Genomic DNA, 27472 nt, shown 5'->3' on the forward strand with positions numbered 1-27472 from the left:
GAGTCCAGACTCACACAGCTATTATTAGCAAATGTACTTGAAAAGGAGAAATTATTCTCTCCTCATTTACCTGAGACTCTTAATCACTGTTCATTCATATGAAGGAGGCAGCACTCTGAGAAGAATATTTGGAAGAATGACTAAGTAACTTAATGGACTCCTCAGACTGTAGTGAAGAAATCTGACACACTGATTCATGAGGTATCCAACTCAATTATCACTACTCCTCTCCTGGGTTAAACGGCACATATGTAATGATTCAAAAAGCCAAAGAAGATAAAGAGCAGAATCTGATTTGCCTTGCTGGATTAATTAAAGTTTAACAAAAAGGAGGCTTTTCTCTGAGCTCTAAAAGGATCTCACTGGCTGCCTACTCCTACAATCCCACAGAACTCATTCTCTCACAAGGTGGCAGATGTTAGAAAAGACTTTCAAGATAGACTCTAATGATCTCAACAGTCACAGAAATTCTCAATGGTCCCAACCTACAAAGTTTCTCTTTATCCAAGACCCAAGAAGGATGGGTAATAGCAAATTAAAAGAGGAAATCCTATGTCCTTCTGACCCTCCGGGGTAACAACATATTATTTTACTCCATGTATTTACTTGCTTCTTGCTTCTAGCTCATCATCTCATGGTACCACCCCTTCCTCAGTTTCTGAGACATTACGTATACCTAGGAGAACCTGAGTGTCTATATCGAAGATTAAAATAAATGTCAAGAAAAAAAATGCCCACCAATAGAATGTATGTACATTTCTGCATTTATCTACAGGATTAAGAGGGGAAAAAAAACCCAAAAGATAGACCTGCTGGAAAATTTTTTTATAATTTGATAATAAGGCAGGGATAAAAACAGTTAACAATAAAAGTCAGCATTTATTGAATGATTGCCATGAACCAGGTATCTTACATAGCATTAAAAGCGAGGGGAGGGTTCCTAAAAAGTTAAAAACATAGAATTAGTTACCATACGACCCAGCAATTCTACTCTTGGGTATACACTCCCAGGAGAATTGAAGACATATTCAAACAAAAATTTGTACATGAATGTTCATAGTAGCTCTGTTCATAAAGCCAAAAAAGTGGGGACTTCTCTGGTGGCCCAGTGGTTAAGAATCCACCTTCCAATGTAGGGGACATCAGTTTCCTCCCTGGGGGGGAAACTAAGATCCCACATGCTGAAGGACAACCGAGTCCACACGCCACACTGGAGAGAAGTCTGTGAGATGCAACAAACGATCCTGCATGCTGCAACTAAGACCGGATGCAGCCAATTATATAAATAAATAATTTTTTTAAAAAGCCAAAAAGTGGAAAAGTTTAAATGTCCATCAACTGATAAATAGACAAACAAGGTCTACAATGGAATACAATGGAATATTCCTCCATAAAGAGGAATAAAGTACTGATATAACAAAATGGATAAATTTTATGAAAGCAAAGCCAGACATAAAAGATCATGTTTATATATAATTCCATTTATAGGAAATGTTCAGAATAGGCAGATCTACAGAGACAGAATGCAGGTTAGCGGTTGCCAGAAGTTGGGGGAAGGGAGGGATGGAGTGACTCCTAAAGGTTATGGGCTTTCTTTCGGGAGTGATAAAAATGTCTGGGAATGAGATGAGATGGTTGCACAATACTGTGACTATACAAAAAAAAAAAAAAATCACCGAACTGTACACTTTAAAATGACTCCAATGGTGAATTTTACAGTATTCAAATTCTATCTCAATTTAAAAGAAAAAGTGGAGGAAAGGGCATGTTGTAGGCTGGAATGAGAGCTTATGTCCAACAAGTTTTTATGAATGTTAGTAACAAGTGTTTTCACAGTTGAGGACTATCCCAGTATGGTAAAGTATATTTGATGACTACTCCAAAGAAGATTAATTTCTTCTAATGAAATTCAGGTGACTTAAATCTTTCATTCTTATTCAAATATGTTTTTATTTATTGTCACTTCATTATAATATTCATTATAATAATTATAATAAAAGTATTATTATAATGACATGATTTCACTTTTGAAAACCTCCCTCTATTTTTAAATAGAAAGAGAAGACTATTAAGTCCAAGAGACTTTTACATCTATGCATCCTGGGAAAGGTCAAAACACAAAAATGTCTTCTCTTACAAATTTTAGTTGTTATAGAATAAAGGCTTAACTCAAGGCAGGAGAAATTTCTAAGGTAAAACTCTCAGAACAATGAAGGTACCTTTAGAAGCAACTGGCCCTAGCCTACAGACCTCATTAAACATTCTGTATGCTTGAACAGGCAAAAAAGATCAGCACCTTTCCTCAAAAAACCTCCTTACTCTGCTCAGTCAGTGACCAAACCTAATCTTCATTTCTGCCATGAGATCATTTACACTTCCTAAAGTGTCAGGCTCAATGTTTCGCCAGTCAGCGGTAGAATGACGGTGCCAAATCAGTTTATTTATAACCACTTCAATACTATTCAGTGGCTCTATCAGAAATGAACCAGGGAAGGGGGGGCAGGGGTTAGGGTAGGACAAGGGATAGGAAATTTAACAAGAAAAAAACATAATATTAAATATTTTTATTCTTGGGCTTCAGTGTCAGAAAACCTAACTAAATTACATCTCCTCTTTGCTGGGCAGTAGTTAGGACTGGAAGGCCATTCATTCTCTTCTGCCTTGAGATCTAAAACTCCATTCTTTCACCCTATTTTCTTGTGCCTATGGGCTTTTTTGGCATAGGAAAATTCTTACACCTGAGAGAATGCTGACCTAATGGCCTGACTACTCAGCTTGTGTGCAACTGGTTTTAAATTACACACTACATCCCACCCTCCTTTTCTTACCATGGAAAAGAAATTGAGCCACCTCACCAGGCAAATTCAATTTTAGGAGCAGTAAGTTTGCCAAGATCTCAAATATCAGAACCTGCACACTGAGTTATGTGTGGACAGGCAGGAGAACATCATGTCTGAACCACATCACTCAGCACCGACATGTGACCCAGCCTAGAATTCAGAAAGGGTCACCCATGTGTGTGATACCCACTGACTGGATGTTTGAAAATGTGTTACTAATGAACAGCCAAGTATCTTTACTGCTTGTCTTTACGGAGAGGAAGCATCCCTCAACCCAGATTTCCTGGAACCAAAAAAAAAAAAGCAAGCCTTTGTACTAGAGCTAAGAGGAACTTTAGAAATTGGCAATTAAAAAACCAGAAACAAAACAAAGCCAGAGAACAACCAAAAGTACTGGCAATAAACTATACATATACACATACACTCACACACACACAACCACATATAGAATTACAAAACTGATTTTGAAATATGATCAGTGCCTAATTGCTTTTTGCATAATCCTTTATTATGTTTTTTGGTATGTTTGAAATTTTATTTTTAAGAAAAAAAATTTAAAAGATACTGACCTTGGTAGGAATAAAATCCTCTAGCTAAGTTGGGAACCAAAGCAGAAAAAGGAATGTAGGTAAGATAGTGAGGGAAGGAAAAACCAAAAGATAATAAATATGCAGCATAAGACCAGATTATGAAACAGAAACATTAGTGCTAGTCACATAAAGTTTAAAGCTCAAGTAAGAAGAATTTTATAGACAAGTAGTTATGTAAAACTCTTATCATAAGATGAGGGTCTCAAGTATATATTTTCTAAGAAAATTTTCATTTAAAATTCAGTAGGTGTGTGTGAAGAAAAAGAGGCAAGGTCAACAAAAAAGCATCATGGATAGAACAATATCTCCACCCTGTGATCATCAAGGTTATTGTTACTAAAGCTTCTGAGAAGATAGTGTTACTTTTTTACATTTAATCATTTTTTAGTACCTCCCTCAGGACTAGTTGAAATTAAGCTGAAGAATTATGCCTCATATCTGATAGGATCTATCCCTGTCCTGCATTGAAGATATGACTTCCTGGAAGTTGGCAGGACTAAAGATGATACAACTGTCTTCTGAAAAGGGATTTAATAATACTGAACCTACAGGTCTATGAAGTTTCAGTCACTATGATTCTAAAATCTAAAATCAATAAACTTTGATCATTTATTTCACCAATGTCTATGACATTTATGAAATTATAGGGCAATCATTATTTCTAGCCCTAGGAAAACACCTCAATGCTCTTTTTCTTTGAACTCAGACATTTCTATAATTAATTATTCCACAAGAGTCATTTTCCAGTGGTTAGCAGGTGCTACTTGTATTTCAATTTTCTCTGCTTGACTTCAAATGAATAGCTTTAAATTTCTTAGCCTATAGTAGCTGCTTTAGAACCACTATTAAAATGTAAAAACAAAAAACTATAAATTTGTGTAACAGAAACAGGGAATCTGTAAAATAAATAAATGAATAAATAATGTTATTAAAGAAATACAAAATTGACAAAGCAGCCACATCTATTTTAATAACTTGACAACTAGCCACTTAGGAGTAAAAAATACAATTATTACATGAATATTTTTGAATGAGTGTTTTGTGCAAGGTTGTATGGGTGATTGGGGTGTAGGATTCTAGGATCCAAATACTGTACTATATTACTATACCAAATTAATACAAAATTTTATGAGTCTGAAAACACAGGGCAGTAAGGCAGTACAGCATGTTTTTCCAGGAAGCAGGACAAAGTATTTAAGAGTCTTTCCAGTCTTCTGAATTCTCAACTTCCTCATAATCTGTAAATCTGCTGGAGGATATGGATTTCAATTTCTGAGAAGCGTACTGTGAAAGTGTGATATATTGTCACAGTCAGAGTGAAGTTTTGGCTGTATTAAGAGGCAAAAAGCAATTTTTACCACACATCTGATATAGAAATGCTAAAGTTTGGTAACTTACCTTCCAGATGTAGGCAGCTTCATCACTTGAGCCACTGACTAAAAACTGGTCATCTGGACTAATACTGGATTTAACATAAAAGGTAGAGTTCTGATGTCCATTGAAGACAGCCACTGCCAGAAGGAAAAAAATCAAATTACTTGGTTCTTTTTATTTCCAGTTTTCAAATAAATGCAGATAGTATACATATCCTAATAAGTTTTACTAATGTGTTGACTAATGAAGCAGATGGTCAAGTAAGTCAGCAAATAAAGAACTGGACACTGGCAGAAAAAGAAAGGAAATCCTAGGAAGGCTTTATATTAGACCCAATCTCATGATCTAAGCCCAAATACTTGGTATGGAGTTAGCTATAGAGAAGAAAGTGACAAAAAATATTCCTAAAGGAAGAACAGAGTTGGTGTCTAATCCTTCAGTAAAAATGTCTTTGTTAGACCCCCTCTTTTCACCCCAGGCTAGGTTTTTTTTTCCATTGCATTAAACATTGGTCTTTCTTCCTCTTAAACTTCAAATCTCTTAAGGATGTACTTCACAAATATCTTTTTCTTTCCTCACTAGACTTCAGACTTCATAATGCTTTGAACAGAGGAAATCTTCAAACATTTGTTGTATGAATGGGTAAAAAATCAGTGAAAGGAGAGTTAAGATTTACGGATAGTCTACCTGAGACACGGTAACCTTTAAACTCGACTTTAGGTAGGCTGAAGAGTAGACGTGGCCAATGAGGTAAACTATATGTGCATACGTAAGATACCTCAGCTAGGTTAGTGTAGACCTCTCAATATCCAGTCTACCATACTGTGCTTGATATGTTAATTTCATCCTAAGGAGACCAAAACCTGAGGCCTCAGGCATCAGAACTCTACCAGGAAATAAAAGAAAAAATATCTCGGTCATTGGAAAATTTAAGGATACATTCAGGAAGGAAAAAACACTTCATTGCAATCTTCTAATGGAGGGGGAAAAAAGAATTATTATTGGAAGGACTGATGTTGAAGCTGAAACTCCAATATTTTAGCCACCTGATGTGAAGAGATGACTCATTAGAAAAGACCCTGATGTTGGGAAAGATTGAAGGCAGGAGGAGAAGGGGACAACAGAGGATGAGATGGTTAGATGGCATCACTGACTCAATGGACGTGAGTCTGGGTCAGTTCTGGGAGTTGGTGATGGACAGGAAGGCCTGGCGTGCTGCAGTTCAAGGAGTCGCAAAGAGTAGGACACGACTGAGTGACTGAACTGAACTAACAGCTTTCCATAAGTACTCACAAAAATCTCTTCCTTTTGGTAGAATAAAAAATTAGATTAAAAAAACAAAGTTTGTATTTAAAGCTCTTCAAGAAAAACCCTGCATGTCAAATACACTGCATGTCACATCAAATACTGCAACTATTAAAGTTAAGCAAGACATGAATCAACTCAGATACACGTATAATAGAGTTACTATGACAGATAAATCCTCACAAAATAAACAGGATCCTTTATTCTGAATATAATTCCAAAACTAAAATTGTTCATCTGTCTCAGCTCTTGGCCATGAATGGAAAACTATAGACCAAATTTTCCACTAAACTCTTAAGTATTTATTGCCCTCTGCTGGTCTAAGAAAGCCAACATAAAATTCATAGTAAATGCTTCAACCCATGTGAAAAAAATCCTTCTAAACCTATACTGGCTTTAATTAGTTTAATTGTTGACAATTTGGGCTCTTAAAATGCTTCATTAAGATGCTTCAGAGTAGTCCTTATAAACATCACTTCGTATAATAAAATGCTGTGAATTAAAGGTATAGAAGATCAAGTACTGAGTTCAGGACCTTAAGTTTTGAAAAAGACAAGCAATTACTAGATCTCTATTTCTCTCTCACACACACATCTGTCGATTTCTGAGGAACATATGTTATTTGCCAACCTATATCTATATATGAGAGCCAATCAAACAATTTCAGGAGCACAGAGAAAAGGTTACTTAATTATTAGTTAAGTGGCCTTGGGCATATTTGTTTGATGGCAGAAGAACAACTAAATTTAAGGCCCCCTTTGGTGTCACACATAACAAAATGATATAGAAAAAGCTCTTGGACATCTGGTAATATAATTAGGCTTTCATCTTCTAGGGAAAAATTTTGAAGAGTTTGTTTTATATGACTAAATAAATCAGGAGTTGTTCAAGTTCTAATTTCAATCAAGGAGACAGTAAGCAAAGTTATAAAACCTCTTTCCTTTTCCAAACATTCTTACTCTCGTTTAGACAACATCAGACCTAATGCAGGGCATTAAAAATGCCACTTATGATACTGTCATAGGTATTGAAGTCCTAATAATGGCTTGGGGTCAGTCTTAGGAAACTTCTGTAAATACCCAGCTAAATTCTGCACTATTTCAAGATTTCTTTTTTATCAATGCATCTTACTTTAGTGGGAACTGGGTAGCTCTAGGGATTGGTAATAGAATTCAAAATCTTTTTCTGACAGTTATACATGAGAAATAGGTAGGTTACAAGTATGTAGCTTGCTTAAACAATTGATAATGTCCTTAAAACGGTGTAACTCTAACCCTCTTGAGAGTATGCTTGAGAAACTAATTTTTTTAAATGTCATTTATTAGCTTTATATATTCCACTTATAAATATATGTAATATATATAAATATAAAATATATAAGCTTTTTATAGTCCACTTATAAATTATATATTCCACTTATAATTTTCTTAAAGGAAAAAAACAGTGAGATTAGGGAAAACATCCAGAAATAAAATAGCCTCTGTCCAACATTAAGGAGAAGGCTGAGGTAGGTAGGAACTATTTTGAGGGCTTAAAACTAAGCCCCCTAATTTTAACAAATAACCCACACACAGGACAAAAGCTGAATAGAACATCCTTCTCTATCCCACAAATATTGAAATAATCCTAAGTATACCTAAAGGGGCATAATTTCGGGAAAGACTTGTGATTAAAATTAAGCCACCACAGGGAGGATTCTGTTCACTTGTGAAATCATCACAAGGTTAGTACATCTATGAATCACTGGAGCTAATCAAAGACCCCAAAGCCCCTATATGTCTTCATAAATTCAGTAGAGAAAAAACAAACAACATTAAATTATCATTAATGAAAAAAAATCCATATTATTTTCCAGGAAAGAATCTGAATGACTAAGATCCTACCTGGAGAAGTCTTTAATCCAGTCATATTGAACATGTAGATGTTGTCATCTGTGCAGTTAGCAAATAAAGTGGAGCCAGTAGAATCCAAAATCAGACTTGAGTATCCTGGAAAAAGGAATATGAGTTAGCCAAGTGCTGATGATAGAGCACTGGAGGTGAAAATGATCTTTTTAGATCATTTCATAAGAAGTATCATCAGAATTCTTATTCCCCCAAATTTCTACAAACCAAAATTATTCTTCTGAGTTTTTTAACTTCAAAAAGATACTTTCACATACTAGTTTCTCAAGTCAACTGAGAATAACAGTTGCTGAAAACTAGCTTGATATTTATTTTAAAATTTTGACAAAACTTACATATCCAAAAAAGTCCTACAGAATACAAAGGCTTACCTAGTTTTCGAGTGCTGCTACCTGGGTACAGGAAAGACTTGGATGCTATGGGTTCCTGTCGATAAGCAGTATAATTCTTACGTAAATCCCATATTTTGATTATGCTAAAAATCAAGGTGAAGAAATAGTCATTTTGTAGTCCTTTTCCAACACCAATCAGTTTCAACTACGTTTGAATGTGAAATGAATTTAATCTAATTCCTCTGGCACATCAACCAGCTACAGTGAGGATATTTCATTGGGAAACAGATTGAACTATCTCATACTCTTGTCTCCAATGTCAGGCTAACAAATCTAGCAGAACGGAAACAGATGTGTTCTGACCCACAGATGGGCTGCCCTGAGTTTACTTCGAGAGAGCGGAAAAGGAAGACGAAGGTTGAGTGCCGATAGTCATTGTTTCATTGTTTTCAGGGAAAAAAAAACAACACTTCCTAAGCCTTTAACATTCCACATGTAACCTTTGACATCATTAAGTACAAAACTGTGTCCCTACAGTTGTATCTCTATACATTAACTCTTTAAGAAATCCAGTCTAAACAACTTTTCCTGTGAAATAAGAGTATTTTTACATTTCAACTATTGGGATAATTTTCCTAATTTTCGAGATCTACTTTGTAGACAACTTGAAAACACAAGCTTGGTTATAAAAGGGCAGTATTCCTTGGAAAGAAAGCTTTCACAAAGAAAGCCATTTACAAATATAACTAATAACCTTTAGATAATCCTTCATTTGTGCCTGAGAATTTGGTCCACAGAAGAGTTTTAGTGTTTAGAGAACACAACAGAAATCTTAAGTTTATTAAGCCATCATATTTTTAAATTAAACTTTTTGAAGGAAGGGATATCTTGGGAGATATAATGGGCAAAAAGGGGGCAAAGAAGAATATTTTAAAAAGAAAGAGTCCCTATACTCAATGAACTTAAATTTCAACAAAGTAAAAAATCAATTAGTATCACAAACTCATATGGAAGCCAAAAATTTAGACCAATCATGAATGGAAAGTATGTGAAAGTCCTTAGGCCTTAACATTAATCTAGTTAGAGTACTCCCTGAAATGCCAACTACATGCTCAGAATCAGGTTCCGTCTTTTAGGATACTAAGAAAGCTGAGTGCAGAAGAATTGATGCTTTTGAACTGTGGTGTTGGAGAAGACTCTTGAGAGTCCCTTGGACTGCAAGGAGATCCAACCAGTCCATCCTAAAGGAGATCAGTCCTGGGTGTTCACTGGAAGGACTGATGTTGAAGCTGAAACTCCAATAATTTGGCAACCTGATGTGAAGAGCTGACTCATTGGAAAAGACCCTGATGCTGGGAAAGATTGAGGGCAGGAGGAGAAGGGGACAACAGAGGATGAGATGGCTGGATGGCATCACTGACTCAATGGACATGGGCTTGGATGGATTCTGGGAGTTCGTGATGGACAGGGAGGCCTGGCGTGCTGCGGTTCATGGGGTTGCAAAGAGTCGGACACGACTGAGTGACTGAATTGAACTGAAACTAGAGAAGATAAAACCCAAAATATAGGCATATCTCGTTTCACTGTGCTTTGCAGATATTCCATTTTTTCACAAATTGAAGGTTGTGGGAAGTCTATAAGTGCATTTTCCCACCAGCATCTTCTCATTTCACGTCTCTGTCACATTTTGGTAGTTCTCCTAATGCTTCAATTTTTCATCATTATTATTTTTGCTATAGTGATCTGTGATCAGTGATCTTTGATGTTATTATTGTAATTGTTTTGGCATTTTCCAGCAATAAAATACTTTTAAATTAAGATCTGTACATTGACTTTTTTAGACACAATGCTATCTTACACACAATAGACTACAGTATAATATAAACATCTTTTATATACAATGGGAAACCATTGATTAAATTATGCGGCACACACAAGCAAGTTACTGCAAGCTTCGCTGTAACAGCAGCAGCAGCAGGTGCCAATGCTGCTCCTACATGCTAGACAATGTGCTGTGACAATTATTTAATTATTTGAGCAAGAGTCCTAATAACCAGATATTTTCCAGTGTGATCTAGAGTTCTTCTTCTCAGCTGGGTACTATGTTGAAAGTTAAAAGCACACACATTAAATTATAATGGGACTAGATGACTTCTCCATCACAGTTCAGGAAAGACAGCTCATCAAAAGAACCAAGAAATAAAGACTCTTCTTACCCATCCACGGCTCCTGCTGAGACTAATGTGTTCTCATCTTGAAAGAGGACCACAGTAACACTCTGCTGGAAATCCTAATAGCACAAGGAAGAAAAAAAAAAGAAGGAAATCCTACTTGGGGTGTAACAATCTTCACTATTAAGAGACCAAGACACTAAAATGATGTCTTTATCCCCTAAATTGAACTAGACTAAATCTTTCCCCTCCAATCCCAGTCAAACATATACTGCAGATCAACAAGTAATTTTAGCAAGAAAATGACCAAAACATCAATTTATATCATACTATGAACACTTTGACTTGCATTCAAGAAAAAAAAACTGGTGATTAACACAATATTTTAGTACCTAAATCTACTGGCTATATTTAAAATCATTCCTACTGTGTATCCTTAGGAAACTCATTTAACTTGTGCATGTTTCATCTATAAAATGCTGACATCTTTCCAGGTTATCATATAGGAGTGTCTTAAGAATTATAGATAAAAGATGCTCTGAAAAATTTAAAGGAGCTAGTGGAGTTTTACCTCCTAATCTATGTTAAGTTTTCTTGGCCCCAGAATCTGATGAAACGTCTGAAAAGTTACTCATTTTAACTTCACCTGGCCTCCAAAGACTATATACTAACCCTGTCAGTTTCCATTCAGGCCAATGTAATTTAAGTCCTAATGTTTTAGCAACCACACATCCCCAAAATATTAACTTAGACCCTACAGACCAGGAATACTGGAAAAATTAATTAAGAAACACTGATAATTTTTTTTTTTTTAAAGAAAAAAGCTATATTTTGGGCACTGTTTGAACTTTGACTGTAAAATGCTAAACAGGTACTTATATTTTTCCCAATGTTTCTCAAAATATTTTGAAATCTTCTGCCAAGTATTTTTTTTTTTTTTTTAAAACAACATAAAAAACTCACATCTGTTCTGCAGTTTGTATTAGGAAAACAACAGGGATTCCTTTGTCCTACAGAATATGGTTCTGTGGTACTTAATATGCTTTTTAAACCACACGTCTCCCTCTCCTAATGAGTTATTCTACTGTAGATGATGTGCATGCATGGAGATCTCTAGGGATGAGTTTCAGGAAACTGAATTTTTAACATATTTCCCAAGTGACTCCGCTGCACCCTAGAGTTTGAGAATCAGTACTGTAGGTACTAAACGAGTATTAAACAATAAACTACTAATATCAAGAGGAAATAAAGGCTTTCACTCACTAGCCGAATCACTCTCATTTTATGCCCAACAAATTCCCCAAAATGAGACTCTTATGATGCTGTCAAGATCTGCACACATGTACACAGCTATAAAACCTTACCACAGAAGGAGCAAGCCCTTTGGAATTCTGTTTCTTCTTAGGTTTTGAAGGGGTTTGCTTGTCTAAGGTATTATGAGCTCCACTGATTTGGTTCACTTGCCTGTAAAATCCATCTGAAAAATATTTTTTTCAGAACATAATTGGTTTAGGTTTCAGAAATTTATTCCTATGCTGCCTATAACATTTATATATAAGATCTCAAAATTATATTGTTTTAAATTAGTAAAAAATTAGAAGCCGGCAGGGTCACTGTACTATAATCTCGTGTGAGATTATAATATATAAAAAGGAAATAAGCATATGGATATTTATAGCAGCTTTATTCTTAACTGCCCAAATCTGGAAGCAACCAAGATGTCCTTCAGTAGGCGAATGTATGAATAAAAGTGTGGTATAAGTAGACAACGATATATCATTCCATACTAAAAAAAAGAAAATGAGCTACCAAGTCATGAACAGACCTTAAATATATTTTACTAGGTAAGAGAAGGCAATCTGAAAAGGCTATATATACTCTAGGGTTCCAATCATATGACCTTCTGATAAAGGCAACACCATGGAGATGGTATAAAAGATCAGTGATAGCCAGGGTTTAGGAGGGAGGGTATGATGACTTGGTGGAGCACAGAGGATTTTTAGGGCAGAGAAACTACTCTGTATGATACTGTAATGGCAGACACATGCCAGTTATACATTTGTCAAAACTAACAGCATGTATAATACCAACAGTGAACCATAATGTTAAGTAAGTACATATGGACGCTGGGTGAAAATGGTGTATCAGTGTAGGTTCACCAGTTGTAACGCATGTCCAACTCTGGTGCAAGATGTTGACAGTGGGAGAGACTGTGAGGACAGGGGGTATATCCACACAGAGAACTCTGTACATTCTGCTCAATTTTGCTGTGTATCTAAAGCTGCTCTAAAATAGTCTAAAAAAAACTCTAAAAAAGTGCAAATAATTTTTTTAAAAAATGATATAAGCAGGGAGACAATAATTTGTTGTTGTTCAGTTGCTAAGGCATATCTGACTCTTTTGCGACTCCATGTACTCTAACCCATCAGGTTTCTCTATCCATGGGCTTTCCCAGACGAAATACTGGAGTGGGTTGTGATTTCTTTCTCTGATATGATCACTGCTTTCTGCTTAATGGCATCAGGGGGCAATGTGAGTATAATTAAATTTAATTTAATCCAATTCTTTAAAGTCCTCAAATTTTTAAAATTAAAATGAAAGATCATGTACTAATAATTGCAATTCCATTAATAATTTAGATAAATGGCATTATAGTTCATAAGGTAAATATGGAGGGTAATACTTGAGAGAACTAAAAACCTGAGAACCAGAGAAGAATTAGGGATTATGAACCTGTGCCCCCTGGTGGTAAACAGGTGAAATCATCAATTCTTTCATTCAAAATTATTATGGAGCAATACCACATTTGTCAAAATTAAAGTGGAACTGGATTACCTTTTTTGTTGCACCTGGTATCCCAGACCATAATGTTGCCATCTCTACCGCCTGTACAGAAGACAGCTGTAGACACATACATAGTTTATCAACAAGTTAACAAAGCCAGTCAATGACACATGTATTTCAATTTATTAGTAAGGTTCCAAGGGTATCTATTATATACTAGGTACTGTAATTGGCACTGGAGACTAAAAATGATAAAATATATAGCTCAACACAAGTAAGAGGAAACAAAGCTGTGAAGCGAAAGTATTAGAACTCAAAATGCTTACATTGAGCAAAAACTTGATAGAAAAAACCTCTGTAAGTTTTCCTAAAACCACATGAAATACTATATTATATACTAAAGTTGTAGTAAGAATAATGATAAATAAGCAATAACCAAAATATACTGAGTCCTTACTAAGTTCTAGACACTATTCTTTTTTTAACAGATGATCCTTTTTAAAAAACACCTCAGTGAGAATTATTACCCCCATTTTACAGATGAGCAAATTAAGGCATAGGGAGGATAAGTAACTTGCAAAGATTATTTTTGGTGGTATACATCTGCAGCCCACACTCCGAAATTCCAAGCTGTATTCTCAGTATAAAATTATAAACTAGATCAATATAAAATTTGTGAAAGGAGTTGCCTCTGGGGATGGAAAAAGGGCAGTGACATTGGAGGAAGAAACACAGGAGGAACTCCAATTTACCTGTCATGCTTTCCTCTTTAAACAAAAAAATTATGCTTCCTGTATGAGTGAGCACTTATCAAGTTAATCCACCTGCATTAATTGGAAGCTAATGTAGACTGATTAATTTGGTAAGTGCTCAGGTCAAAATACAAAAACTACTTGAGGGCCCTACAGACACTGAACAAAAACACACAATTTTTGGAAGGAAGTCAACCACTGAAGCAAGTGACTGGCCTATGGTAAGTTACTAGTTTTTTGTGGTTTTACCTTGAGGGCAGCCAGAGTTGTACCATCAGGACCAGGCAGCTAAAGTGCCAATAGAAAGACCACCTTTCGAGCTAGAGGAATTAGGAAAAGGAAAGTGGGGCAATGCGAGCTGTAAGAAGCAGCAGGGAACCCTGGAGAGGGCAGAGAATGGGAAACCCTAATACTGTGTTTATCCTTAGTGCACGTCTCTGGCTGACTCCTGAACCGTGTACGCATGAGCAGTAAGAATTGAACTGAGATCTGATCTTCTGAACTAACTGCTTTCCTACAGGTTTGACCATGCAGTTTGAAATCAATCAATCAATTCAGCTGCCCAGTCGTGTCCGACTCTTTGTCACCCCAGGCCTCCCTGTCCATCACCAACTCCCAGAGTCCACCCAAACCCATGTCCATTGAGTTGATGATGCCATCCAGCCATCTCATCCTCTGTTGTCCCCTTCTCCTCCTGCCCTCAATCCTTCCCAGCATCAGGGTCTCCCAATGAGTCAGCTCTTCACATCAGGTGGCCAAAATATTGAAATTTCAGCTTCAACATCAGTCCTTCCAATGAACACTCAGAACTGATCTCCTTTAGGATGGACTGGTTGGATCTCCTTGCAGTCCAAGGGACTCTCAAGAGTCTTCTCCAACACCACAGTTCAAAAGCATCAATTCTTCGGCACTCAGCTCTCTTTACAGTCCAATTCTCACATCTGTACATGACCACTGGAAATACCATAGCCTTAACTATATGGACCTTTGTTGACAAAGTAATGTCTCTGCTTTTTAACATGCTGTCTAGGTTGGTCATAACTTTCCTTCCACGGAGTAAGCGTCTTTTAATTTCATGGCTGCAATCACCATCTGCAGTGATTTTGGAGCCCCCAAAAGTCAGCCACTGTTTCCCCATCTATTTGCCATGAAGTGATGGGACCAGATGCCATGATCTTAGTTTTCTGAATGGTGAGCTTTAAGCCAACTTTTTCACTCTCCTCTTTCATTTTCATCAAGAGGCTCTGTAGTTCGTCGCTTTCTGCCATAAGGGTGGTGTCATCTGCATATGTGAGGTTATTGACATTTCTCTCGGCAATCTCGAATCCAGCTTGTGCTTCATCCAGTTCAGCATTTCTCATGATATACTCTGCATATAAATTAAACAAGCAGGGTGACAATATGCAGCCTTGACATACTCCTTTCCCTATTTGGAACCAGTCTGTTGTTCCATGTCCAGTTCTAACTGTTGCTTCCTGACCTGCATACAGATTTCTCAAGAGGCAGGTCAGGTGGCCTGGTATTCCCATCTCTTAAAGAATTTTCCACAGTCTGTTGTGATCCAGACAGTCAAGGCTTTGGCATAGTCAATAAAGCAGAAATAGATGTTTTTCTGGAACTCTCTTGCTTTTTCGATGATCCAGCAGATGTTGGCAATTTGATCTTTGGTTCCTCTGCCTTTTCTAAAACCAGCTTGAGCATCTGGAAGTTCACGGTTCACATACTGCTGAAGCCTGGCTTGGAGAATTTTAAGCATCACTTTACTAGTGTGTGAGATGAGTGCAACCGTGCACCAACTCTTTTCTGAGCAACATAACAGAATCCAGAGTCCAACATACCATTCCCAAAGCCCAGGGTACAATGTTAAATTACTTGCCATATAAAGAGCCAGGAAAATGAGTCCTTCTCAAGAGAAAAGAAATCAACAGAGGTCTACCTCAAAACGACCCAGATATTGATTTATTAGGTCTGGTTGTAAAATAGATATAACTACGTCAAGTGAAATAAAGAGACAATCAATGAAAATGATGAGAAATCTCAGCAGAGAAACAAATAGAACTTACCAAAACAAATGGAGATTTTAGAACCACCACCCACAACTTCTGAAATGATAAAATTCAATGGATAGGCCTAAGAGTAGAATGGAGGGAACAGAGGAAAAAGTCTATGAACTTGAAGACAAATCAACATAAATCATTCCATCCAAGGAAGAGAGAAAACTAAGATTGAACATTATGCTAAGTGACAGAAGCCAACAATGTATTGTATGGTTCCATTTACATGAAGGCATAATAGGCAAATCTACAGAGACAGAAAGAAAGTAGGCTGTGTAAGGCTGGGGAAGATGGAAAGTACTATTAATGGTTCTGTTTTCTTTTTGGGCTGATGAAACTGTTCTAAACTTGGACTGTGGTGATGACTGAACTCTATAAAAAAATTAAAAATCACTGAAACATACACATTAAATGGGTGAATTTTATGGTATGTTAATTATACCTCATTTAAGAAAATTGAAAAAGATGAATAAAGCTTCAAGGATTCATGAGACAATTTCAAAAAGTCTAGTACATGAGTAATTGTGGAGTTCTAGGAGAGAAAACAGGGCAAAAAAAAATTTCAAAAAATAAATGGCAGAAAACTTCCCAGATTGGGGTAAATCATGAGTTCAGTTTCAGATATGCTGAACTTCAAGTCCTAGCAGAAAAGTGAAAGTTGGAAATATAATCTGGTTCAGTGTAAGTAGAGCAAAAAACAAAACTGCAATGGATGAGACTGTCCAGGGAGAAGGTACAGACTGAAAGGAGCCATGCCAACACTTCAAGTTAGGTAAAGAAGCAAAAGTTCACAAAAGTAATTATGATGCAACACACAGAAATACTGAGAACCAGAGGCAGTGATATCACACGTTCCAAGGAAGAAAAAAATTTTCATGAGGTTTAAAATAAAAGGCCAAATGTACCAAATATTGACCAAGTAGAAAGCAGGCTGATTTCAGGAAGAGAGCTGGGAATGGAAAACAAAACCAAACTGAACTAAATTGAGATGAAGACATTTAACCCAATTTTGATTACTCTTAAGAAACTTAGAAGAGACAAGGAAATAAGAAAGGGTGATACCATACACAAAAATAAACTCAAAATGGATTAAAGATCTAAATGTAAGACCAGAAACTATAAAACTCCTAGAGGAGAACATAGGCAAAACACTCTCCAACATGAATCACAGCAGGATCCTCTATGACCCACCTCCCAGAATATTGGAAATAAAAGCAAAAATAAACAAATGGGACCTAATGAAACTTAAAAGCTTTTGCACAACAAAGGAAACTATAAGCAAGGTGAAAAGACAGCCTTCAGAACGGGAGAAAATAAGAGCAAATGAAGCAACAAAGGATTAATCTCAAAAATATACAAGCAACTCCTGCAGCTCAATTCCAGAAAAATAAATGACCCAATCAAAAAATGGGCCAAAGAACTAAACAGACATTTCTCCAAAGAACACATACAGATGGCTAACAAACACATGAAAAGATGCTCAACATCACTCATTATCAGAGAAATGCAAATCAAAACCACAATGAGGTACCACTACACGCCAGTCAGGATGGCTGCTATCCAAAAGTCTACAAGCAATAAATGCTGGAGAGGGTGTGGAGAAAAGGGAACCCTCTTACACTGTTGGTGGGAATGCAAACTAGTACAGCCACTATGGAGAACAGTGTGGAGATTTCTTAAAAAACTGGAAATAGAACTGCCATAGGACCCAGCAATCCCACTTCTGGGCATACACACTGAGGAAACCAGATCGGAAAGAGACCCGTGTACCTCAGTGTTCATCGCAGCACTGTTTATAATAGCCAGGACATGGAAGCAACCTAGATGCCCATCAGCAGATGAATGGATAAGGAAGCTGTGGTACATATACACCATGGAATATTACTCAGCCGTTAAAAAGAATTCATTTGAATCAGTTCTAATGAGATGGATGAAACTGGAGCCCATTATACAGAGTGAAGTAAGCCAGAAAGATAAAGAACATTACAGCATACTAACACATATATATGGAATTTAGAAGATAGTAATGATAACCCTATATGCAAAACAGAAAAAGAGACACAGATGTACAGAACAGACTTTTGGACTCTGTGGGAGAAGGCGAGGGTGGGATGATCTGAGAGAATAGCATCGAAACATGTATATTATCAAGTGTGAAACAGATCGCCAGTCCAGGTTGGATGCATGAGACAAGTGCTCAGGGCTGGCGCCCTGGGATGACCCAGAGGGATGGGGTGGGGGTTCAGGATGGGGAACACATGTAACTCCATGGCTGATTCATGTCAACGCATGACAAAACCCACTACAATATTGTAAAGTAATTAGCCTCCAACTAATAAAAATAAATGAAAAAAAAAAAAAAAGAAAGGGTGATAGCTAAAGGAGAATTCAAGGTTAAGATGTTCTTTTAGGGACAGGCCACAGATATGCTTGCACTTTTCCTAGGAAGAGCCAAGAAAAGGAAAACTGTGGAGACATAAGTGATGGCATAAGGTCTTGGGGGAGGATCAAGAATGCTTCTCAACATTAGCAGCACGCTGGAATCCCTTGAGGAATTTTAACAAAATAGATGCCTGGCCCACCTCCGAGAGATTCACACTTAATTGGTATTTTAAAAAAGCTCCCTAATGTGTGTAACTGAGTCATACTGCTATACAGCAGAAATTAACACAACATTGTAAACTTCAATAAAAAAACAAACCAAAAACCTTTCCAGGTGACTAATGAGTCAGGGTTGAGATCCAGTACCCTAGGAAGAAAGACTGGTCTTAAACTGGAGAATGAAGAATGAGAAAGAAGGTACAAATTCAAAGATAATGTAGGAGGGGTAATAGAAATATATTTATAATTACTTTTAATTATCCACTAGTAGTTCTAGCACCCCTTGGACCACATAAAAAACACATCTGGGAGTAACTGACAATTAGAAATGAAAACATTTTCAGGTTTTAAGGTGGTAGATACTTAGAGAAGGCAAATTACACTAGTATTAATATAACTATGTCCTAACAGGTTATTTGTATCCTGCTTATGTACGGCATGATTGGAGAAGGAAATGGCAACCCACTCCAGTATTCTTGCCTGGAAAACCCCATGGACTGAGGATCCTGGTAGGCTACAGTCCATGGGGTTGCAAAGAGTTGGACACGACTGAGCAACTTCACTTCACGTAGGGCTGAAAGAACTTGATCATGATCTTTTCTACCATGTTGACTACAACCCCTCAAAAACCAAGAAAATCCACCAAGCATTTACACGCTCCTCAGTTTTGCTTTTTTCATTTGTTGCTGTTGTTTTGTGCATGCACATCACACCTCATTTTTATGCTCATGAGGAGATCAAACCATTCAATCCTAAAGGAAATCAACCTTGAATACTCAGTGGAAGGACAATGCTGAAAGTAATACTTTGGCCACCTGATGTGAAGAGCCAACTCATTGGAAAAAACCCTGATGTTGGGAAAGACTGAGGGCAAGAGAAGGGGGCGACAGGGGATGAGATGGTTGGATGGCATCACCAACTCAGTGGACATGGGTTTGGGTGGACTCCGGGAGTTGGTGATGGACAGGGAGGCCTGGCGTGCTGCGGTTCATGGGGCCGCAAAGAGTTGGACACAACTGAGTGACTGAACTGAACTGAAACAAATTTACCTTAAGAATTAATACATTTTCACGACCTTAAATTATTTTCATAAACTCAGAATGAACTCTGACACAAGTGTAGTAAACTAGAACACAAGCATATCTAACTTTACAAAATAGATGTGCTAGGGAAAAGTTATACAGATATAAAAACTATGTCATGTATTTCCTCTTCATGGGTCCAGTCTCAATAGCAACCAACTGATTTTTTTTAAAGTTCAAACCAGTTCCACAACTTGGTTTAGTACTCCTGAATGCTCAGGTGAAATATTCCTTTAAAAAACAGAATAATTTTTAATGATAAAGGAGACTAAAATGTTTATTTCTATTATTATGAGACTAAAGTCAGATGGATCATATCAGCCACTTCTTTGAGGTGAATATTTGTTGTCTCACTCTCATTTAGTGAGAAACAAAGGAGAAAAAACAGGAAAACAGCAATTAAGAGCTAATTCAGACACCCCTGCTAAGTTTCTCCCTGGCTACTACAGTACTATTCTGTATTACAGCTCTCCTTAAACCTTCCTTCCCCATTATAATAGTTAAATACATTTAGAAAGATTAATTTTGAGTAATAGGTAAAAACGGAGGTATTGTGGCTATTTGTAAATTTTTATCTCATCTGTAAGATTATAGAAAAAAATTATCTGAAGATGCTTGACTTTTAGGGACAAGTTAGAGGCAATATCCATTAGAATAGGACTAAAATCCAACTCGATTTCATTGAGGTTTCCAGGTCATCTTAAGAATCTCCATCATCTATGTAGGGAAAGGTGCAAATCTGACAGGTACAAAAAATGCAGCTTATTACTTCACCACGAAAGAGGTTAAGTACATGAAAGAGGATAAGCACATACTTACCTTTCTCAAACTTAGAAAAGGCAACTGACTTGAGGCTACACTGATGACCTTTGCAAGTTCCAATCAGCTCGCCAGCATTTACATCCCAAAATTTGGCTGTCTGATCACCTGCTGCTGTAACCTTTCAAAAATAAGGTATCATGACTTAATAAAACAACCCTTTACCAGTGTTTACTCAGATTCCCCCCAAAATGAAAGTTACTTACAAGCTTAAATTCACCAGGGACCCAGGCCAGGTCAAAGACAGCATTCCAGTGAGCCATCCACTCTAAACGAAGAAAATGGTGAACGTGAAATGTCTAACTGTATTCTGTGGTAGCCATACCAACAATTTAAATGGCTTAAAAACTGTAGTAAAAAGATCAGTGGTCAGTACAGTAAGGTCTATGAGCCAAAGAGAATTTGTGGATTCACACTTTATGCATTCCCTTCACTATCTCATAAAACTACCGTTTGATATCAAATTGCTTTCCATGAGGGGATATATTCTCTAAAACAGAGTATTTGTGAAACATTCTAAAAAATTTTCATCATGCTCTCTGAAAGGAGTCTAAACTACTTTATAGACATTCAAAGTTTATAACATTCAAAGCTCTGCTCACGTTGGCCGTATCTCTCACTGTTCTCTATGTACCTTATTCCAATCAAACTGCATCACTCCCTCTATCCACATCACTTCTGACGCTTTCCTATCTTGAGGCCTTTGCGAATGCTTTTCCCTCTACTTGGAGTGTCCAATTCCACCTCCACTGGTCTAAAATACCACAGTCCACCTTAAATGTCCCATCCTTCATGAAAAATTTCCCTCACCTACTTTACTAGATGAGAGCTTTCTGTGACCCTTGTGGTGTTTTCTTTGTATTTCATCTACATCATCTAAAGCCTTTTTTCTTTTTTGAGTTTTTTTTCAACACCTAACTTTGTTGTTATTGCTGTTCAGTTACTACGTCATGTCTGACTCTGCAACCCCAGGGACTGTAGCATTCCAGGCTCCTCTGTTTTCCACTATTTCCCAGAGTTTCCATGCTCAAATTCATGCCCATTCAGTCAGTGATGCTATCTAACCATTTCATCCTCTGCAACCCTCTTCTCCTCTTGCTCTCAATCTTCCCTATCATCAGGGTCTTTTCCAATGAGTTGGCTTTTCGCATCAGGCGGCCAAAGGATTGAAGTTTCAGTTTTAGCAACAGTCCTTCCAATGAATATTCAGGGTTGATTTTCTTCAGGACTGGTTTCATCTCCCTATAGTCCAAGGGACTCTCAAGAGTCTTCTCCAGCACCACAATCTGAAAGCACCAGTTCTTTGCTCAGCTTTCTTTATGGTCCAACTCTCACATCCATACATGACTACTGGTAAAACCATAGCTTTGATTATATGGACCTTTGTCAGCAAAGTGATGTCTCTGCTTTTTAATATGCTATGTAGCATGGTCACAGCTTTCCTTCCAAGGAACAAGCATCTTTTAATTTCATGGCTGCAGTCACTGTCCTCAGTGATTCTAGAATCCAAGGAAAGAAAATCTATCACTCCTTCCACTTTTTATCCTTCTATTTGCCATGAAGTGGTAGGAATGGATGCCATGATCTTAGTTCTTAGAATGTTGAGTTTTAAGCCAGTTTTGTCATTCTCCTCTTTCACCCTTATCAAGAGGCTCTTTAGTTCCTCTTCACTTTCTGCCATCAGAGTGGTATCATCTGCATCCCTGAGGTTGTCGCTATTCTCCTGGCAATCTTGACTGCAGCTTGTGATTTATCTAGCATGGCATTTCACACGACACACTCCACATATAAGTAAAATAAGCAGGGTAACAATATACAGCCTTGTCATACTCCTGCCCCAATTTTGAACCAGTCAGGTCTTACCTCCTGGTCTGGTAAGTGGTCCAGGACTCCTGTCTCTTAGAATTTTCCAGTTTGTTGTGATCCACAATTCAAAAGCTTTAACATAGTCAATGAAGCAGAAGTAGATGTTTTACTGGAACTTCCTTGCTTTTTCCATGATCCAACCAAAGTTGTCAATTTGATCTCTTGTTCCTCCGATTTTTCTGAACACAGCTAGTACCTCTGGAAGTTTTCAGTTCATGTACTGCTGAAGCCTACCTAGAAGGATTTTGAGCATAACCTTGCTAGCATACAAAATGAGCACAGTTGTATGGTAATATGAACATTCTTTAGCACTGACCTTCTTAGTGATTAGAATGGAAAGTGACCTTTTCCAGTCCTGTGGCCACTGCTGAATTTTCCAAATTTGCTGACACATTGAGTGTAGCACTTTAACAGCATCATCTTTTAGGATGTGAAATAGCTCAGCTGGAATTCTGTCACCTCCACTAGCTTTATTCACAGTGATGCTTCCTAAGGTCCACTTGACTTCACACTCCAGGATGTCCAGCTCCAGGTGAGTGACCATACCACTGTGATTATCTGGGTTATTAAGACCTTTTTTGTATAGTTCTGTGCATTCTAACCCCCTCTTCTTAATCTCTTCCGCTTCCCTTAGGTCCTCACCATATCTGTCCTTAATCATGTCCATCCTTGCATGAGATGTTCTCTTGATATCTCCAATTTTCTTGAAGAAATCTCTAGTCTTTCCCAAGTTAGCACCTCTTTAAGGTCAGCAGAACCTTGCCTTATGCATAAAAGATACCTGTTCAATATAAATATTTTAAAGCAATGTTTTCCCACATTGTAAAATTTAACTTTTTAAAAGAAAAATTGCTTTTAATCCTAAAATGTACTTTTCTTAACTCTCAGTAAAGATTTTGCTGTAGTTAACAGTTATTGACAGAAAGGCAGTCCACCATTTACTTTCAGTCTGGCCCCTAAACAAACTTAATCAGAAGTGAGTATCACTGAGAATTTATTCAAATAGTAATTTCCTTGTGCTGGTGGTTTAGTCACTAAGTCGTGTCTGACTCTTGCGACCCCTTGGACTGTAGCCTGCCAGGCACCTCTGTCCATGGGGTTCTCCAGACAACAGTACTGGAGTGGGTTGTCATTTCCTTCTCCAGGTTATCTTCCCAACCCAGGAATAGAACCTAGGTTTCCTGCATTTCAGGCAAATTCTTTACCGACTGAGCTACGCGGGAAGCCTAATTTCCTTGAAGCTTTATGAATTAAAAATATTAAAATGAATATTTTAGATCTTGACTTACCTTTGATGCACTTCTTTCTACTGGTTTGTGATTCTGTGTTATATAACCTAACAAAGCCTTCTTCATTGGCAACTGCTAGTATATGCTCCATATTGGGAGCTACATAAGAAATAATAAAATAAAGAGTAAGAAAAAATGTTAAAGCTGAGTTTAAAGCCATATATATATATATAAACAACATAATATACATTAATTGAAAACTACAAGGTAAACACAAAGAACCTGTTTGGAAAAAGGCAAGACAATTCTACCCATATAGCATCTGGTATGGTAGAGGTTTTTCTGAGTTAAAAATGGCTTAAAATTTGCCATAATATCTAATTTAGTAAGTGACTAAAAAACACCAATCTTCAGATAATCTCTTATTTAAAGGAGAGCTGAATCAAGAGTGATACCTGAACAAAACAAGAGTGGTACTGGCCAATGGCAAAAAAAAAAAAAAAAAGGATGGGAGCATGTGATATAGGCCTCCAGCAGGCTGACCCTATTAAATAATATCCTTTTTCCTCAACTTTTCCTCTCTTAAACTTTTAACAGCAGGGACAAGTACTTCTACTTCTGTGAATATGCTCCCCAATGCACTGCAGAAGCGATAGATTCAATGAGATCAAAATGATGGCTGAAACTTTGTAACCCTTTCCTGATATCAGATAAAAACAAACAAACTAAAAATGATGCTATAAGAATCTCATGCTTTAGCAGAAATATATAACTATGCACAGAGATTAAGAAAAGTATATTTTATAAATGAGAAGAGAGGAGATAGAAAAACTCTACCATCTCATCCACTTTTTGTTAAAAGAGAGACAGCCTAGGATATTTTCCCTCTATAAAGAGTGAACCAGATCATTTCTGACCAAGCCTCACTTATTCAGTAATTCTCTTACTGGAAGAGAAGGTGCATCCAAAAGGAGGAACTGGGGTTCCTGTTTCTCCATAAGAAGTATGCTCATCATTATAGTTGCACTGATAGCCAGTGAGCAGGGACTGTAGCGGGTACTGTGAAGACCATCCTAAAGGAAGACAAAATTCCTTAGATTCCAATATATCATCACATTTCAGTACTTCTAACAAATGCAGAGGCAAAAATTCATTTTTAAAAGTTTCATATACTTTACTATAGATCTATTCACTATAAATGGCCCTCTGGAATACAGTTTCAGGGATTTTCCTAAGTAGTCCTAAGGAAAAAATGAAAGAGCATTCTCAACTTCCAGTGAGATACAGCTGTGGGCTTACCATCTTAAATGAAGCCTCTTGCTAACGTATATAAGAGGGCAAGAAACCAGTGGCCTTTGTATGTTACCCCTTCCCCCGTCCTTTGGTGACAACCACGAAAAATAACCACAAAGACTACCACAACCATTAAGACAGCCATTCTTTTTTTTTTCCCCATTTATTTTTATTAGTTGGAGGCTAATTACTTTACAATATTGTAGTGGGTTTTGTCATACATTGACATGAATCAGCCATGGAGTTACATGTGTTCCCCATCCTGAACCCCCATCCCATCCCTCTGGGTCATCCCAGGGCACCAGCCCTGAGCACTTGTCTCATGCATCCAACCTGGACTGGCGATCTGTTTCACACTTGATAATATACATGTTTCGATGCTATTCTCTCAGATCATCCCACCCTCGCCTTCTCCCACAGAGTCCAAAAGTCTGTTCTGTACATCTGTGTCTCTTTTTCTGTTTTGCATATAGGGTTATCATTACCATCTTTCTAAATTCCATATATATGTGTTAGTATGCTGTAATGTTCTTTATCTTTCTGGCTTACTTCACTCTGTATAATGGGCTCCAGTTTCATCCATCTCATTAGAACTGATTCAAATGAATTCTTTTTAACGGCTGAGTAATATTCCATGGTGTATATGTACCACAGCTTCCTTATCCATTCATCTGCTGATGGGCATCTAGGTTGCTTCCATGTCCTGGCTATTATCAACAGTGCTGCGATGAACATTGGGGTACACGGGTCTCTTTCCGATCTGGTTTCCTCAGTGTGTATGCCCAGAAGTGGGATTGCTGGGTCCTATGGCAGTTCTATTTCCAGTTTTTTAAGAAATCTCCACACTGTTCTCCATAGTGGCTGTACTAGTTTGCATTCCCACCAACAGTGTAAGAGGGTTCCCTTTTCTCCACACCCTCTCCAGCATTTATTGCTTGTAGACTTTTGGATAGCAGCCATCCTGACTGGCGTGTAGTGGTACCTCATTGTGGTTTTGATTTGCATTTCTCTGATAATGAGTGATGTTGAGCATCTTTTCATGTGTTTGTTAGCCATCTGTATGTGTTCTTTGGAGAAATGTCTGTTTAGTTCTTTGGCCCATTTTTTGATTGGGTCATTTATTTTTCTGGAATTGAGCTGCAGGAGTTGCTTGTATATTTTTGAGATTAATCCTTCGTTTGCTCTTATTTTCTCCCATTCTGAAGGCTGTCTTTTCACCTTGTTTATGGTTTCCTTTGTTGTGCAAAAGCTTTTACGTTTCATTAGGTCCCATTTGTTTATTTTTGCTTTTATTTCCAATATTCTGGGAGGTGGGTCATAGAGGATCTTGCTGTGATTTATGTTGGACAATGTTTTGCCTATGTTCTCCTCTAGGAGTTTTATAGTTTCTGGTCTTACATTTAGATCTTTAATCCATTTTGAGTTTATTTTTGTGTATGGTGTTAGAAAGTGTTCTAGTTTCATTCCTTTACAAGTGGTTGACCAGAAGACAGCCATTCTTATCAAGTAAAATTCTATGTTTTTAGAGTTCTAAATCATTACTGCAAACTTAAGTTACTAACAACATCACACATAATCCAATGGTTGGAGTCAAAGGAAATAATGTATTAGGTTGGCCAAAAAGTTCGTTTGGGTTTCTGGTAAGGTGGTGTGGAAAAATCCAAATGAACTTTTTGGCCAATCCACAATGTCAAGGCACCTACCGTAGCCACTAACGTCAGTTCAGTTCAGTCGCTCAGTTGTGTCCGACTCTTTGTGACCCCATAGACTGCAGCACGCCAAGCCTCCCTGTCCATCACCATCTCCCGGAGTTTACTCAAACTCATGTGCATTGAGTCGGTGATGCCATCCAACCATCTCATCTTCTGTCATCCCTTCTATTCCTGCCTTCAATCTTTCCCAGCATCAGGGTCTTTTCAAATGAGTCAGTTCTTTGCATCAAGTGGCCAAAGTATTGGAGTTTCAGCTTCAGCATCAGGCCTTCCAATGAATATTCAGGACTGATTTATTTTAGGATTGACTAGTTGGATCTCCTTGCAGTCCAAGGGACTCTCAAGAGTCTTCAACACCACAGTTCAAAAGCATCAATTCTTCGGTGCTCAGCTTTCTTTATAGTCCAACTCTCACATCCATACATGACTACTGGAAAAACCTTAGCCTTGATCAGATGGACCTTTGTTGGCAAAGTAATGTCTCTGCTTTTTAATATGCTGTCTAAGTTGGTCATAACTTTTCTTCCAAGGAGCAAGCATCTTTTAATTTCATAGCTGCAATCACCATCTGCAGTGATTTTGGAGCCCCCAAAAATAAAGACTGTCACTGTTTCCCCATCAATTTGCCATGAAGTAATGGGACCAGATGCCATGATCTTAGTTTTCTGAATGTTGAGCTTTAAAGCCACCTTTTTGACTCTCCTCTTTCACTTTCATTAAGAGGGTCTGTGGTAGTTCTTCGCTTTCTGCCATAAGGGTGGTGT

General features: G+C 37.4%; 1 protein-coding gene across 2 annotated transcripts in view; it reads right to left on the bottom strand.

The window, feature by feature from the left end:
* The window catches only part of DTL (denticleless E3 ubiquitin protein ligase homolog), a 48964-nt gene that overhangs the window by 16734 nt on the left and 4758 nt on the right, over window positions 1-27472 (bottom strand). The window contains exons 2-11 of one of the 2 annotated variants that reach the window (XM_061161001.1): window positions 24651-24776; window positions 23764-23862; window positions 20815-20876; window positions 20609-20729; window positions 13352-13417; window positions 11881-11993; window positions 10562-10635; window positions 8385-8488; window positions 7993-8097; window positions 4829-4941 (exon numbers count right to left, since the gene is read on the bottom strand). In XM_061161001.1, the coding sequence (XP_061016984.1) occupies window positions 4829-4941; window positions 7993-8097; window positions 8385-8488; window positions 10562-10635; window positions 11881-11993; window positions 13352-13417; window positions 20609-20729; window positions 20815-20876; window positions 23764-23862; window positions 24651-24776 (983 nt within the window). Of the gene's footprint in view, window positions 1-4828; window positions 4942-7992; window positions 8098-8384; window positions 8489-10561; window positions 10636-11880; window positions 11994-13351; window positions 13418-20608; window positions 20730-20814; window positions 20877-22471; window positions 23669-23763; window positions 23863-24650; window positions 24777-27472 lie in introns of those variants that run through there. The other variant, XM_061161002.1, reaches the window with a different exon arrangement.

The sequence above is a fragment of the Dama dama genome, chromosome 14 (genome assembly GCF_033118175.1).
Source record: "Dama dama isolate Ldn47 chromosome 14, ASM3311817v1, whole genome shotgun sequence".
NCBI classification, from domain to species: Eukaryota; Metazoa; Chordata; class Mammalia; order Artiodactyla; family Cervidae; genus Dama; species Dama dama.